General features: G+C 42.6%; 1 protein-coding gene across 2 annotated transcripts in view; it reads right to left on the reverse strand.

Moving 5' to 3' along the window:
- The window catches only part of GATAD2A (GATA zinc finger domain containing 2A), a 58,322-nt gene that overhangs the window by 24,713 nt on the left and 19,212 nt on the right, over positions 1-14,397 (reverse strand). For both annotated transcript variants that reach the window (XM_083879852.1, XM_083879853.1), the window contains exons 3-4: positions 2,934-3,238; positions 340-475 (exon numbers count right to left, since the gene is read on the reverse strand). In XM_083879852.1, coding sequence (XP_083735978.1) covers positions 340-475; positions 2,934-3,229 — 432 coding nt within the window. In that variant the 5' untranslated portion in view covers positions 3,230-3,238. The remainder of the gene's footprint in view (positions 1-339; positions 476-2,933; positions 3,239-14,397) is intronic.

A 14,397-nucleotide genomic window follows, 5' to 3' on the forward strand; every position in this document is an offset into this window, starting at 1 on the left:
CTCACCAGCAGTGTCTCATCCCTGGGCTCTGGGATGGGGATTTGGGACAATCCCAGGTTTATTCCCAGCAAATTCTGGGTTTTTTCCGACCCAATCCTGGGTTTTTCCCCATCCCAATCCCATTTTTCCCCACCCCAGTCCCAGTATTTCACATTTTCGGGCTCACCAGCAGGGCCTCGGCCCTGGGCTCAGGCAGGGGGATTTGGATTTGGGACAATCCCAGGTTTATTCCCACATTTCCCACTCTGTGCTCACCAGCAGGGCCTCGGCCCCGGGCTCGGGCAGGGGGATTTGGGACAATCCCAGGTTTATTCCCATTATTTCCCACTCTGTGCTCACCAGCAGGGCCTCGGCGCCGGGCTCGGGCAGGGGGAGGCGGCTCAGGCCGTTCACTCGGGGGCTCGAGGGCTCGTTGTCCGACAGCACGATCACGTCCGGGGACGGCACGCGCCGCTCCCGCTCCCGCCGCGCCTCCCTGGGGAAACACAACGGGAATCAGCAAATCCCGGGATCTGGCCAAGAGAACAATTCCCAACCTTTTCCAGCCCTTTTTCAGGGTTTCTCCAGCCCCTTTTCCATCCCTTTTCCTCCTCCTTCCCTGCCCTTTTCCGTCCCGTTTCTAGTCCATTTCCATCTCTTTTCCTGCCCTTTTCCAACCCTTATTCCAGGACTTTTCCAGCCCCTTTTCTATCTCTTTTCCTTTCCTTTTCCAGCCCTTTTTCCAACTTTTTCCCTGCCGTTTTCCCAGCCCCTTTTCCAATCCTTTTCCCAGGACTTTCCCAGGCTTTTTCCAACTCTTTTCCTGCCCTTTTTCCAGCCCTTTTCCATCCCATTTCCAGCCCCTTTCCTAACTCTTTTCCAACCCTTTTCCCAGGACTTTCCAACCCTTTTTCCAACTCTTTTCCAGCCCTTTTCCAGCCCCTTTTCCAGCTCTTTTTCAGGGTTTCTCCAGCCCCCTTTCCATTCCTTTTCCATTCCATTTCCAGCCCCTTTTCCAACCTTTTTCCAGATCTTTTCCAGCTTTTTTCCCAGCCCATTTTTCAACTCTTTTTCAGCCCTTTTCCAATCCTTATCCCAGACCTTTTCCATCCCTTCTCCAGCTCTTTTCCTGCCCTTTTCCAGCCCCTTTCCCAACTCTTTTCCAACTTTTTCCCTGCCCTTTTACCAGCCCATTTTTCAACTCTTTTTTCAACCCTTTTCCAACCCTTATCCCAGGATTTTTCCAGCCATTTTCCAGCTCTTTTTCATGGTTTCTCCAGCCCCTTTCCCAACTATTTTCAAGCACTTTTCCAGCTCTTTTTTGACCCTTTTTCCAACCTTTCTCAGGACTTTTCCATCCCCTTTTCCTGTCCTTTTCCCAGGTTTCTCCATTTCTTTTTCAGCCCTTTTCCAACCCATTTCCCAGGGCTTTTCCAGCTCTTTTCCAGTCCTTTTTCCAGCCCTTTTTCCAACTTTCTTAACCCCTTTCCATCTCTTACCCAACCCATTTTCCAGCCTTTTCCTGCCCTTTTTTCCAGCTGTTTTCCATCCCTTTTCTATTCCTTTTCCAGCCTCTTTTCCTGTCCTTTTCCAGGGTTTCTCCAGCCCTTCTCCAGTCCCTTTTCCAGCTCTTTTCCATCCCTTTTCAAACCCCAGGAATTCATGGAATTCCAAGGAATCCAAACCCCAAAAACTCCTGGAATTCCCTGGAACCCAACTCCCAAAATTCCCAGAATTCCAAGACATCCAAATCCCCCAAATTAACAAAAATCCCTGAAATCCAAACCCCAAAATTTAATGGAATTCTCTGGAGTTCAAAGCCCAAAAATTCATGGAATTCTCTGGAATCCAAACTCCAAGAATTTCTGGAATCCAAATCCCAAGAATTCCCAGAATTTCAAGGAATAAAATCCCCCAAGAATTCCTGGAATTCCAAGGGATCCAAACCCCAAAATTCCCAGAAATCCAAACCCCAAGAACTCCCAGAATTCCTGGAATTCCCTGGAATCCAAACCCTTCCCAAACCCCCAAAATTCCCGGAATTCCAAGGAACCCAAACACCAACAATTAATGGAGTTCAAAGCCCAAAAATTCACGGAATTCTCTGGAACCCAAATCCCCAAAATTCCCAGAATTCCACTAAATCCAAACCCCAAGAATTCCTGGAATTCCAAGGAATCCAAACCCCAAAAATTAATGAAATTCTCTGCAACCCAAACCCCAAAAACTCCTGGAATTCCACGACATCCAACCCCCAAAAATCCCCAGAATTCCCTGAAATCCAAACCCCAAGAACTCCCAGAATTCCCTGGAACCCAAACCCAAAAACTCCCAGAAATCCAAGGGATCCAAACCCCAAAAATTCCCAGAATTCCCTGGAATCCAAATCCCCCAAAAATTCCTGGAATTCCAAGGAACCCAAATCCCAAAATTCCCAGAATTCTAAGGAACCCAAATCCTTCCCAAACCCCAAAAACTCCTGGAATTCCACGACATCCAACCTCCAAAAATCCCCAGAATTCCCTGAAATCCAAACCCAAAGAACTCCCAGAATTCCCAGGAACCCAGTCCCCAAAAATTCCTGGAATTCCATGGAATCCAAACTCTTTTCAAACCCCAAAATTCCTGGATTTCAAGGAATCCAAAGCCCCAAAATTTCTGGAATTCCCTGGAACCCAGACCCCAAAAACTCACGGAGTTCCCTGAAATTCAAACCTCAGAATTCCCAGAACTTCAAAGGATCCAAACCCTTCCCTAAACCCCAAGAACTCCCGGAATTCCAAGGGATCCAAGCCCAAAAATTTCTGGAATTCCAAAGGATCCAAACCCCAAATTAATTGAATTCTCTGGAACCCAAACCGTGAAAATTCCCAGAATTTCCTGCAATCCAAACCCTTCCCAAAACCCCAAAAATTCCCATAATTCCACAAAATCCAAGCCCCATTAATCCTCACCCTTTGGAGGAGGTGCTCATGTCCACGGGCTCGTCGCCGTCGCCGTCGCCGTCCCCGGCCGGCAGCTCCACCTTGATGGTGGCTTTGACCTCCCCCCCTTTGAGCATCCCCGGGATTTTCCCCGTCCCTGCTCCTGCTCCTGCTCCTGCCTCGGGGGATTTGATTTTCAGCTCGGGTTCATCGGGGGGATCCGAGCCCACGATTCCTTTGTCCATCCTGAGTTTTTTATTGTCGGGCTCAGAGTCCCTTTCCAGGGCGCGTTTCTGGCTGCGGGTGCGGCATGGCTCCTCGCTCATGGTGAGGGGCTGGAAAAAAAAGCAAAAAAAGGGTTAAAAAAGGGTTAAAAATGTGCTGGGAATGGGGGAAAAATGCTTTGGGAAAGGGAGGAAAAAATATTGGGAGTGGTAGAAAAAATAAGGGGAAAAGGGGAGAAAAAATGTCCTGGGAAAGGGAGGAAAAATCCTGGGGAAGGGAGGAAAAAATATTGGGAATGGTGGGAAAAATAAAGGGAAAAGGGGAGGAAAAATATCCCAGGAAATGGTGAAAAATGTCCTGGGAAAGGGAGGAAAATGTCCTGGGAATGGTGGGAAAAAGTCCTGGGAAAGGAGGGAAAAATATCATTAATGGAGGGAAAGGGGAGGGAAAATGTCCTGGGAAAGGGTTAAAAATATTGGGAATGGCAGAAAAAATCCAGGGAAAAGGGGAGAAAAATGTCCTGGAAAAGGGGGGAAATGTCCTGGGACGTTTCTGGCTGTGGGTGTGACATGGCTCCTCGCTCATGGTGAGGGGCTGGAAAAAAAAGCAAAAAAAGGGTTAAAAAAGGGTTAAAAATGTGCTGGGAATGGGGGAAAAATGTCTTAGGAAATGGGAAAAATGTCCTGGGAATGGTGGGAGAAATTGGGGAAAAGGGTTAAAAATATTGATGAGTCCTCGCTCATGGTGAGGGGCTGCACAGGGAAAAATAACACAAAATAAAGGGTTAAAAAAGAGTTAAAAATGTCCTGGAAAAAGGGGGAAATGTCCTGGGATGTTTCTGGCTGTGGGTGTGACATGAGTCCTCGCTCATGGTGAGGGGCTGCACAGGGAAAAAACAAAATAAAGGGTTAAAAAAGGGTTAAAATGTGCTGGGAATGGGGGAAAAATGTCTTGGGAAATGGGGAAAAATATCCTGGGAATGGGAGGAGAAATGTCCTGGGAATGGTGGGAAAAATCAGGGAAAAGGGTTAAAAATATTGATGAGTCCTTGCTCATGGTGAGAGGCTGGGGAGGGAAAAAAAAAAAAAAGGGGGTTAAAAATGTGCTGGGAATGGGGGAAAAAATATTGGGAATGGTGGGAAAAATATTCTGGGTAAAGAGGGAAAATGTCCTAGGAAAGGGGGAAAAATCAGAGGAAAAGAGGGGAAAAATATCCTGTGAAAGGGTTAAAAATATTGGGAATAACAGGAAAAATAAAGGGAAAAAAATATCCTGGGAAAAAGGGGGGAAATGTCCTGGGACGTTTCTGGCTGTGGGTGTGACATGAGTCCTCGCTCATGGTGAAGGGCTGGGGGGGAAAAATAACACAAAATAAAGGGTTAAAAAAGAGTTAAAAATGTCCTGGAAAAAGGGGGAAATGTCCTGGGAGGTTTCTGGCTGCGGGTGCGGCATGGCTCCTCGCTCATGGTGAGGGGCTGCACAGGGAAAAATAACACAAAATAAAGGGTTAAAAAAGGGTTAAAATGTGCTGGGAAAGGGGGAAAAATGTCTTAGGAAATGGGAAAAATGTCCTGGGAATGGGGGGAGAAATGTCCTGGGAATGGTGGGAAAAATCAGGGAAAAGGGTTAAAAATATTGATGCGTCCTTGCTCATGGTGAGAGGCTGGGGAGGGGAAAAAAAAAAAAAGGGGGTTAAAAATGTGCTGGGAATGGGGGAAAAGATATTGGGAATGGTGGGAAAAATATTCTGGGTAAAGAGGGAAAATGTCCTAGGAAAGGGGGAAAAATCAGAGGAAAAGAGGGGAAAAATATCCTGTGAAAGGGTTAAAAATATTGGGAATAACAGGAAAAATAAAGGGAAAAAAATATCCTGGGAAAAAGGGGGGAAATGTCCTGGGACGTTTCTGGCTGTGGGTGTGACATGGCTCCTCGCTCATGGTGAGGGGCTGCACAGGGAAAAATAACACAAAATAAAGGGTTAAAAAAGAGTTAAAAATGTCCTGGAAAAAGGGGGAAATGTCCTGGGAGGTTTCTGGCTGCGGGTGCGGCATGGCTCCTCGCTCATGGTGAGGGGCTGGAAAAAAAAAGCAAAAAAAGGGTTAAAAAAGGGTTAAAAATGTGCTGGGAAAGGGGGAAAAATGTCCTGGGAAATGGAAAAAATCAGGGGGAAAGGGGGGAAAAATATCCTGCAAAAAGGGGGAAAAATCCTGCGTTAACAGGTTAAAAATATTGGGAGTGGTGGAAAAAATCAGGGGAAAAAGGGGGGGAAATGTCCTGGGAAAGGGGGAAAAATATTCTGGGTAAAGAGGGAAAATGTCCTGGGAAAGGAGGGAAAAATATAATGAATGGAGAGAAAGGGGAGGAAGAATATCCTGGGGAAAGGGTTAAAAATATTGGGAATGGTGGGAAAAATAATAGGAAAAGGGGAGGAAAAATATCCTGGGAAAGGGGGGAAATGTCCTGGGAGGTTTCTGGCTGTGGGTGTGACATGAGTCCTCGCTCATGGTGAGGGGCTGGGGGGGAAAAATAACACAAAAAAGGGTTAAAAATGGGCTGGGAATGGGGGAAAAACTGGGAAAAATATCCTGGGAATGGGGGGAGAAATGTCCCGGGAATGGTGGGAAAATCAAGGGAAAAGGGGGAAAAATATTGATGAGTCCTCGTTCATGGTGAGGGGCTGGGGAGAGAAAATAACACAAAAAAAGGGTTAAAAATGTGCTGGGAAAGGGGGAAAAATCAGGGGAAAAGGGGGGGAAATGTCCTGGGAAAGGGGAGAAAAATATTGGGAATGGTGGGAAAAATATCCCAGGAAAGGAGGCAAAATGTCCTGGGAAAGGGAGAAAAATATTCTGGGTAAAGAGGGAAAATGTCCTGAGAAAAGGGGGAAAAATATAATGAATGGAGAGAAAGGGGAAGAAGAATATCCTGGGAAAGGGTTAAAAATATTGGGAATGGTGGGAAAAATAAAAGGAAAAGGGGAGGAAAAAGATCCTGGGAAAAGGGGGAAATGTCCTGGGGCGTTTCTGGCTGTGGGTGTGACATGAATCTTCACTCATGGTGAGGGGCTGGGGAAAAACAACAAAATAAAGGTTAAAAAAGGGTTAAAAATGTGCTGGGAAATGGGGGAAAATATTGGAAAAAATATCCTGGGAATGGGGGGAAAAATCAGGGGAAAAGGGGGAAAAATATTGATGAGGCCTCGCTCATGGTGAGGGGTTGGGAAGGAAACCCAGAAAAGGGTTAACAAAATTGGGAATGGTGAGAAAAATATCCCAGGAAATGGGGAAAAATGTCCTGGAAAAGGGAGGAAAATGTCCTGGGAAAATATCCTGGGAAAAGGGGGGAATGTCCTGGGATTTTTCTGGCTGTGGATGCGGCTCCTCGCTCATGGTGAGGGGCTGGGGGGAAAAAAAGGAAAAATAAAGGGTTAAAAATATTTGGAATGGTGGGAAAAATCAGGGGAAAAGGGGGGAAAAATATCCTGGGTTAAAGGGTTAAAAATACTGATGAGCCCTTGCTCATGGTGAGGGGCTGGGGGTAAAAACAACAACAACAAAAAAGGTTTAAAAAGGGTTAAAAACGTCCTGAGAAAGGGTGAAAAAATACTGGGAATGGTGGGAAAAATATCCTGGGAAAGGGGGGGAAAATCCTGGGTTAAAGGGTTAAAAATATTGGGAATGGCAGGAAAAATCCTGGCGAAAAATATGCCAGAAATGGGGAAAAAATTGTCCTGGGAAAGGGTTAAAAATATTGGGAATGGCAGGAAAAATCTGGGGGAAAACTATCCTGAGAAAGGGAGGAAAAATATCCCGGAAAAAAGGGGGGGAAATGTCCTGGGAAAGGGGAAAGTCATGGAAAAAGGGGAGGCATCAAAGGGTTAAAAAATCCTGGGAAAAAAGGGTTGGAAAAGGAAAAAAAAAATGAAAAAGGGACTGGAAAAAAAAAGGGAAAAGGGAGGGAAAGGGGATGGAAAAAAGAGGGAAAAGGGAGGAAAAATCTCTTGAAAAGGGGAGGGACAAAAACTGGAAAAGGGGAGGGAAAATCTAAAAAGGGGCTGGAAAAGGGAGGGGAAAAAAGAGGAAAAAAATGGAAAAGGGGAGGGAACAAAATGGAAAAGGGGATGGAAAAAAAAACTGGAAAAAGGAGGGAAAAGGGAGAGAAAAACTTTGGAAAAGGGGTTGGAAAAAAATCTGGAAAAAGGATGGAGAAAACCTAGGGAAAAAAAATGAAAAGGGAGGGAAAAACCCTAAAAAAAGGGTTGGAAAAGGGGAGGGGAAAATCCAAAAAGGGGCTGGAAAAGGGAGGGGGAAAAATAGGGAAAAAAAACTGGAAAAGGGGCTGGAAAAAAATGGAAAAAGGGAGGGAAAAATCTGGGAAAAGGGGATGGAAAAAATCTGAAAAGAGGCTGGAAAAAAGAACTGGAAAAGGGGAGGGGAAAAACAGGAAAAAGAGAGGGAAAAATCCTAAAAAAAAAGGGCTGGAAAAGCTGAGGGAAAAAAACTGGAAAAGGGATGGAAAAAAATGGGAAATGAGAGGGAAAAGGGGATGGGAAAAGGATGGAGAAAACGATTTTAATTTTTTTTTATTTTATTTTGGGTTTTTTTTTGGTTGGTTGGTTCGGTTTTTGGAGGGAATTTTTGTGGTTTTGGTTTTTTTCTGGTTTTTTTGGGGCTTATTTTGGTGGGGTTTTAAATCTATTTATTTATTTATTTATTTATTGGGGGTTCTTGGTGGGTTTCTTAATTACAATTATTTATTTATTTATTTTGGGGGGTTCATGGTGGTTTTTAAATGCATTTATTTATATATTTATCTATTTATTTATGGGGGTCTTGATGGGTTTATTATCATTATTTATTTACTTATTTTTTGGGGGGGGTTGGCGTTCTTTTAATCATTATTTATTTATTTACTTGGGGGTCTTGGTGGGCTTTTTAAAATTATTTATTTGGGGTTTTGATGGGTTTAGTATCATTATTTATTTATTTTGGGGGGGGTTTGGTCCTTTTAATTTTTTTTTTTTGGGGGGGGAAGGTTCTTGGTGGTTTTAAAAATTATTATTATCATTATTTATTTATTTGGGAGGTTCTTGGTGGCTTTTTTAAACTATCATCATTTATTTATTTATTTATTTATTTTTGAGGGGGGTTCTTGGTGTTTTTTAAATTATCATTATTTATTTATTCATTTATTTGGGGGGTTCTTGGGTTTTTAAAAATATTATTATTATTATAATTTATTTTTTGGGGGGGTTCTTGGTGTATTTATTTATTTATTGGGGTTTTTGGTGGGTTTATTATTTATTTATTTGGGAGAGGTTTTTGGTAGTTTTTTAAATTTTTTATGATATTTATTTATTTATTTATTTATTTGGAGGGGTTCTGGGTGGGATTTTTTTATTTTTTTAAAAAATTGTTATTATTTATTTATTTTGGGGGGCTTCTTGGTGTTTTTTTAATTATTATTATTTAATAATCTATTTATTTATTTATTTAGGGAGGGTTCTTGGTGCTTTAAAATTTACTATTATTATTTATTTGTTTATTTATTTATGGGGGGTTGGTGGGTTTATTATTATTAATTTTTTGTTTATTTGGGGGGGGTTCTTGGTGCTCATTTATTTATTTATTAATTTGGGGTTCTTGGCGCTATTTAAATTTATTTATTTATTTATTTGGGGGGTCTTGGTGGTTTTGATTTATCATTATTTATTTAATTATTTATTTAATGGTCTTGGTGTTTTTAAAATTATTTATTTATTTGCTTTTTTTATTTGGAGGGCGTTGGTGGGTTTATTACTATTATTTATTTTATTTATTTATTCATTATTTGGGGGGGTTTGGGGTGCGTTCATTATTTATTTATTTATTTGGGGGGGTCTTGGTGGAGTTTAAAAATTTTTTATTATTGTTATTAATTTTTTTTTTGGAGGGGAGTTCTTGGTGGGTTTTTAAAATTTATTTATTTATTAATTTATTGGGGGAGTGGGTGTTTCTGGGTGGGTCCTTTCATTATTATTTAAATTATTATTTACATTTTATTTGTTTATTTATTTATCTGGGGTGGGTGGGGTCTTTCTTGGTGAATTTTAAAATTATTATTTTATTATTATTATTATTATTTATAATTTATTTGTTTATTTATTTACTTATCTGGGGTGGGTGGGGTCTTTCTTGGTGAATTTTTCAAACGATTTTATTATCATTATTTATCATTTATTTATTTATTTATTTGGGGTGGGGGTGTTTCTTGGTGATATTATTATTATTATTATTATTATTTATTTATCTGGGGTCTTTCTTGGTGAATTTTTCAAATGATTTATTTATTTATTTATTTATTTATTTATTTGGGGTGGGGGTGTTTCTTGGTGATATTATTATTATTATTACTATTATTATTACTGTTATTATTATTTTATTATTTATTTATCTGGGGTCTTTCTTGGTGGGTTTTTCAAATGATTTTATCATCACTATTTATAATATTTATTTATTTATTTATTTATTTGGGGTGGAGGTGTTTCTTGGTGATAATATTATTATTATTATTACTATTACTACTACTACTACTATTATTATTTATTTGTTTATTTATTTACTTATCTGGGGTGGGTGGGGTCTTTCTTGGTGAATTTTTCAAATGATTAATTTATTTATTTATTTATTTATTTGGAGTGGGGGTGTTTCTTGGTGATAACATTATTATTATTACTATTACTACTATTATTATTATTTATTTGTTTATTTATTTACTTATCTGGGGTGGGTGGGGTCTTTCGTGGTGAATTTTTCAAATGATGATTTATTTATTTATTTATTTACTTATTTATTTATTTGGGGTGGGGGTGTTTCTTGGTGATAATATTATTATTATTACTATTACTACTACTATTATTATAATTTATTTGTTTGTTTATTTATTTATGTTAATCATTATTCCCCCCCCCCCCCCGCACTCCGGTGGTCAGTCCCGCTCCGGCAGTTCAGGGGTTAAAGGGCGCGGCCATTTCCCGACAAATCCCCGGGAACAAAATGGCCCCGATTAACCCCTGAACTGCCGGCCCGGGCCCCGGGAGCCCCGAGAGCCCCGAGGGCCCCGGGGGCCCTGCCCTGGGAGCCCTGAAATTCCCTGAAATTCCCTCTGGGATTTATCCTGGTCTTCTCAGAGTTCCCAAAGTGATTCCCTGACTGGGAATTCCCGGGATTTTCTGTCTTCAGAGCCCTTTAATTCCTGAGATTCCCACTGGGATTTTTCCTGCTTTTACCAAAGTGATTCCTGAGCTGGGAATTCTCTGAAATTCCCGGGATTTTCTGTCCTGGGATCCTTTTAATTCCCGGGATTCCCACTGGGATTTATCCCGGTTTTCTCAGAGTTCCCGGGAGTGATTCTCGATCTGGGAATTCCCTGAAATTCCTGGGATTTTCCCTCCTGGGATCCTTTTAATTCCCGGGATTCCCACTGGGATTTATTCCGGTTTTCTCAAAGTGATTCCTGGGTAGGGAATTTCCTGAAATTCCTGGAATTCCCTTTCCTCATCCTGGGATTTTCTGTCCTGGGATCCTTTTAATTCCCATTGGGATTTATCCTGATTTTCCCAAAGTTCCTGGGAGTGATTCCTGAGTTGGGAATTCCTTGAAATTCCTAGGATTCCTTTAATTCCCACCAAGATTTTTGCTGCTTTTCCTGAAGTTCCCGGACTGGGAATTCCCGGGATTTGCCCTCCTGGGATCCCTTTAATTCCTGAGATTCCCACCGGGATTTATCCCCATTTTCCCAAAGTGATTCCCAGGAAGGGAATTCCCTGAAATTCCCGAGATTCCCTTTCCTTGGCCCGGGATTTTCTGTCCTGGGATCCTTTTAATTCCCTGAAATTCCCACTGGGATTTATCCCGGTTTTCTCAGAGTTCTTGGGAGTGATTCTCGGCCTGGGAATTCCCTGAAATTCCTGGGATATTCTGTCTTCAGAGCCCTTTAATTCCTGAGATTCCCACTGGGATTTTTCCTGCTTTTACCAAAGTGATTCCTGGGCTGGGAATTCCCTGAAATTCTCGGGATTCCCTTTCCTTATCCCGGGGTTTTCTGTCCTGGGATCCCTCTAATTCCTGAGATTCCCACTGGGATTTTTCCTGCTTTATTCTAAAGTGATTCCTGAGCTGGGAATTCTCTGAAATTCCCGGGATTTTCTGTCCTGGGATCCTTTTAATTCCCGGGATTCCCACTGGGATTTACCCTGGTTTTCTCAGAGTTCCCAAAGTGATTCCCTGACTGGGAATTCCCTGAAATTCCTGGGATTTTCCCTCCTGGGATCCTTTTAATTTCTAAGATTCCCAGTGGGATTTATCCTGCTTTTTTCCAAAGTGTTTCCCAGGTTGTTCAGGACGGGAATTCCCTGAAATTCCTGGGATTCCCTTTCCTTGTCCCGGGATTTTCTGTCCTGGGATCCTTTTAATTCCCTGAAATTGCCATTGGGATTTATCCTGCTTTTCCTGAAGTGATTCCCGACCTGGGAATTCCCTGAAATTCCTGGGATTCCCTTCCCTTATCCCAGGATTTTCTGTCCTGGGATCCTTTAAATTCCCTGAAATTCCCACTGGGATTTATCCCGGTTTTCTCAGAGTTCCAGTGAGTCATTCCCGAGTTGGGAATTCCCTCAAATTCCCTCAAATTCCCGGGATTTTCTGTCCTGGGATCCCTTTAATTCCCGGGATTCTCACAGGGATTTATCCTCGTTTTCTCAGAGTTCCTGGGAGTGATTCCCGAGTTGGGAATTCCCTGAAATTCCCAAGATTTTCTGTCCTGGGATCCTTTAAATTCCCTGAAATTCCCACTGGGATTTATCCTGGGATTTATTTTCCTGAAGTTCCTGGACTGGGAATTCCTGGGATTTTCTGTCCTGGGATTCCTTTAATTCCTGAGATTCCCACTGGGATTTATCCTGATTTTCTCAGAGTTCCTGGGTTGGAAATTCTCTGAAATTCCCTAAAAATTCCCCTGAAATTCCCTAAAATTTCCTGAAATTCCCCAAAATTCCCTAAAATTTCCCCAAAATTCCCAAAAATTTCCCTAAAATTCCCTGAAATTCCATAAAATTTCCCTAAATTCCCCTGAAATCCCCTAAAAATTCCCTGAAATTCTGTAAAATTTCCTAAAATTCCCTGAAATTCCCTAAATTTCCCTGAATTTTCCCTAAATTCCCTAAAAAATTCCTAAAATTCCCAGGATTTTCTGTCCTGGGATCTTTTTAATTCCTGGAATTCCCACCAGGATTTATCCAAATTTTCCAGGTTTATTCCCAGATCATCCAGGAAATTTCCTGGAAAAATTTGGGATCAAATCCCTGGAATTGAATTCCTTGGATGGAATTTTTTATTTTGGGGGGGAAAAATGGGATCAAAGCCACGAAAATTCCTTTAAAAATTCCCTTTTCCATTCCCAAATTATTCCCAGTTGGAAAATTTGGGACAAAATGATGGAAATTCCCGGGCTGGGATTTTATTTTTTGGGGAATGAAGAGGAGGAAATCCAGGAGCAGAATTCCCAACTTCTCCTGGGATTTTTCCAAGCAAATCCACCTATTATTAATTAATAATTAATTATTTATTAATTAATCATTAATTAATAATTCATTAATCGATAGTCACTTCAATATTGGGATTTTTCCATCCCAAATTCTGCCTTTAAGGAGAAAAAAAAAATTCCAAGATTTATTTGTTGGGAACATTCCCCTAATTTAAATATTCATGAGACTATTTTAATATTCATTACCTGATTTGAATATTCCTGAATAAATTTGAATATTAATGAGTGTCGATAATCGGATCTTTCCCAATTAATTCCTCATTAAAGGAGGGAATTTCCGGCTTTAAATACTCCCAATCCCAGCGGCTTTTCCAGCCGGGAATGGGGAAATTCTTGGGAATTCTGCAGCTTTTCCAAAGGCAAAAAAATTCCCAAAAAAACCCCACAATTCCCAAAGATTCCCACTGGGAATTCCTCTTTCCCCAGCAGGATCAGCCCAGGGAGAAGAGTGGGAAAAGCAGAGGGAAAATCGGAATTCCTGGGGAATTTTCTTATTTTTCCGTGGGAATTTCTGAGGTTTTAAAGGAATTTCCCAGGAATTGTGGAGCCAAAGGATCCTGGGATGATCCTGTTCCATTCCTGGGAATTCCAGGGCTGGAGGATCCTGAGAAAATCCCATCCCTTTTCCAGCTGGGAATTCCAGGGCTGGAGAATCCTGAGAAAATCCCATCCCATTCCCAGGACAATCCCATCCCTTTCCCAGCTGGGAATTCCAGAGCCACAGGATCCCAGGACAATCCCATCCCATTCCCAGAACAATCCTGTTCCTGTCCCTTTCCTGGGAATTCCAGAGCCAAAGGATCCCAGGACAATCCTGTCCATTTCCCAGGACAATCCCATCCCTTTCCTGGGAATTCTGGAGCTGCAGGATCCCAGGACAATCCCATTCCTGTCCCTTTTCCGGGAATTCCAGGGCCAGAGAATCCCAGCACAATCCCATCCCATTCCCGGGACAATCCCGTCCCTCTCCTGGGACAATCCTGTCCTTTTCCTGGGAATTCTGGAGTCAAAGGATCCCAGGACAATCCTGGCTCTTTCCCATTCCTGGGAATTCCAGGGCTGGGGGATCCTGGGGCAATCCCATCCCTTTTCCAGCTGGGAATTCCATAACCAAAGGATCCCAGGACAATCCCATCCCATTCCCAGGACAATTCCATCCCTGTTCTGGGACAATCCCGTTCCTCTCCCGGAATTCCAGAGCCAAAGGATCCCGGGACAATCCTGTTCCTTTCCCGGAATTCCAGAGCCAAAGGATCCCAATACAATCCTGGGACAATTCCATTCCCATTCCTGGAATTCCGGGCCCACAGGATCCCCGGGAAGGACTGGGATCATCAGGATTGGGGCAGACCCGTCCTGGGATAAATCCCGGAATTCCTGCAGGGACTCGGCACCAACAGGACCCAGGGACAGGGGAGACCTGCACAGGTGAGACCAGGACAGGTGAGACCAGGACAGGCGAGGGGAGACTGGGACAGGTGAGATCAGACCAGGTGAGCACTGACAGGTGAGGGGAAACCTCAACAGGTGAGACTGGGACAGGACAGGTGAGGGATGACGGGACAGGGGAGACCAGAACAGGACAGGTGAGACCTGCACAGGTGAGATCCTGAACAGGTGAGGGAAAAGGGGACAGGTGAGCACTGACACAGGTGAGACCACACCAGGTGAGACCTGCACAGGTGAG

This window comes from Zosterops lateralis (assembly GCF_965231275.1).
Source record: "Zosterops lateralis genome assembly, chromosome: 29".
Lineage (NCBI taxonomy): Eukaryota > Metazoa > Chordata > Aves > Passeriformes > Zosteropidae > Zosterops > Zosterops lateralis.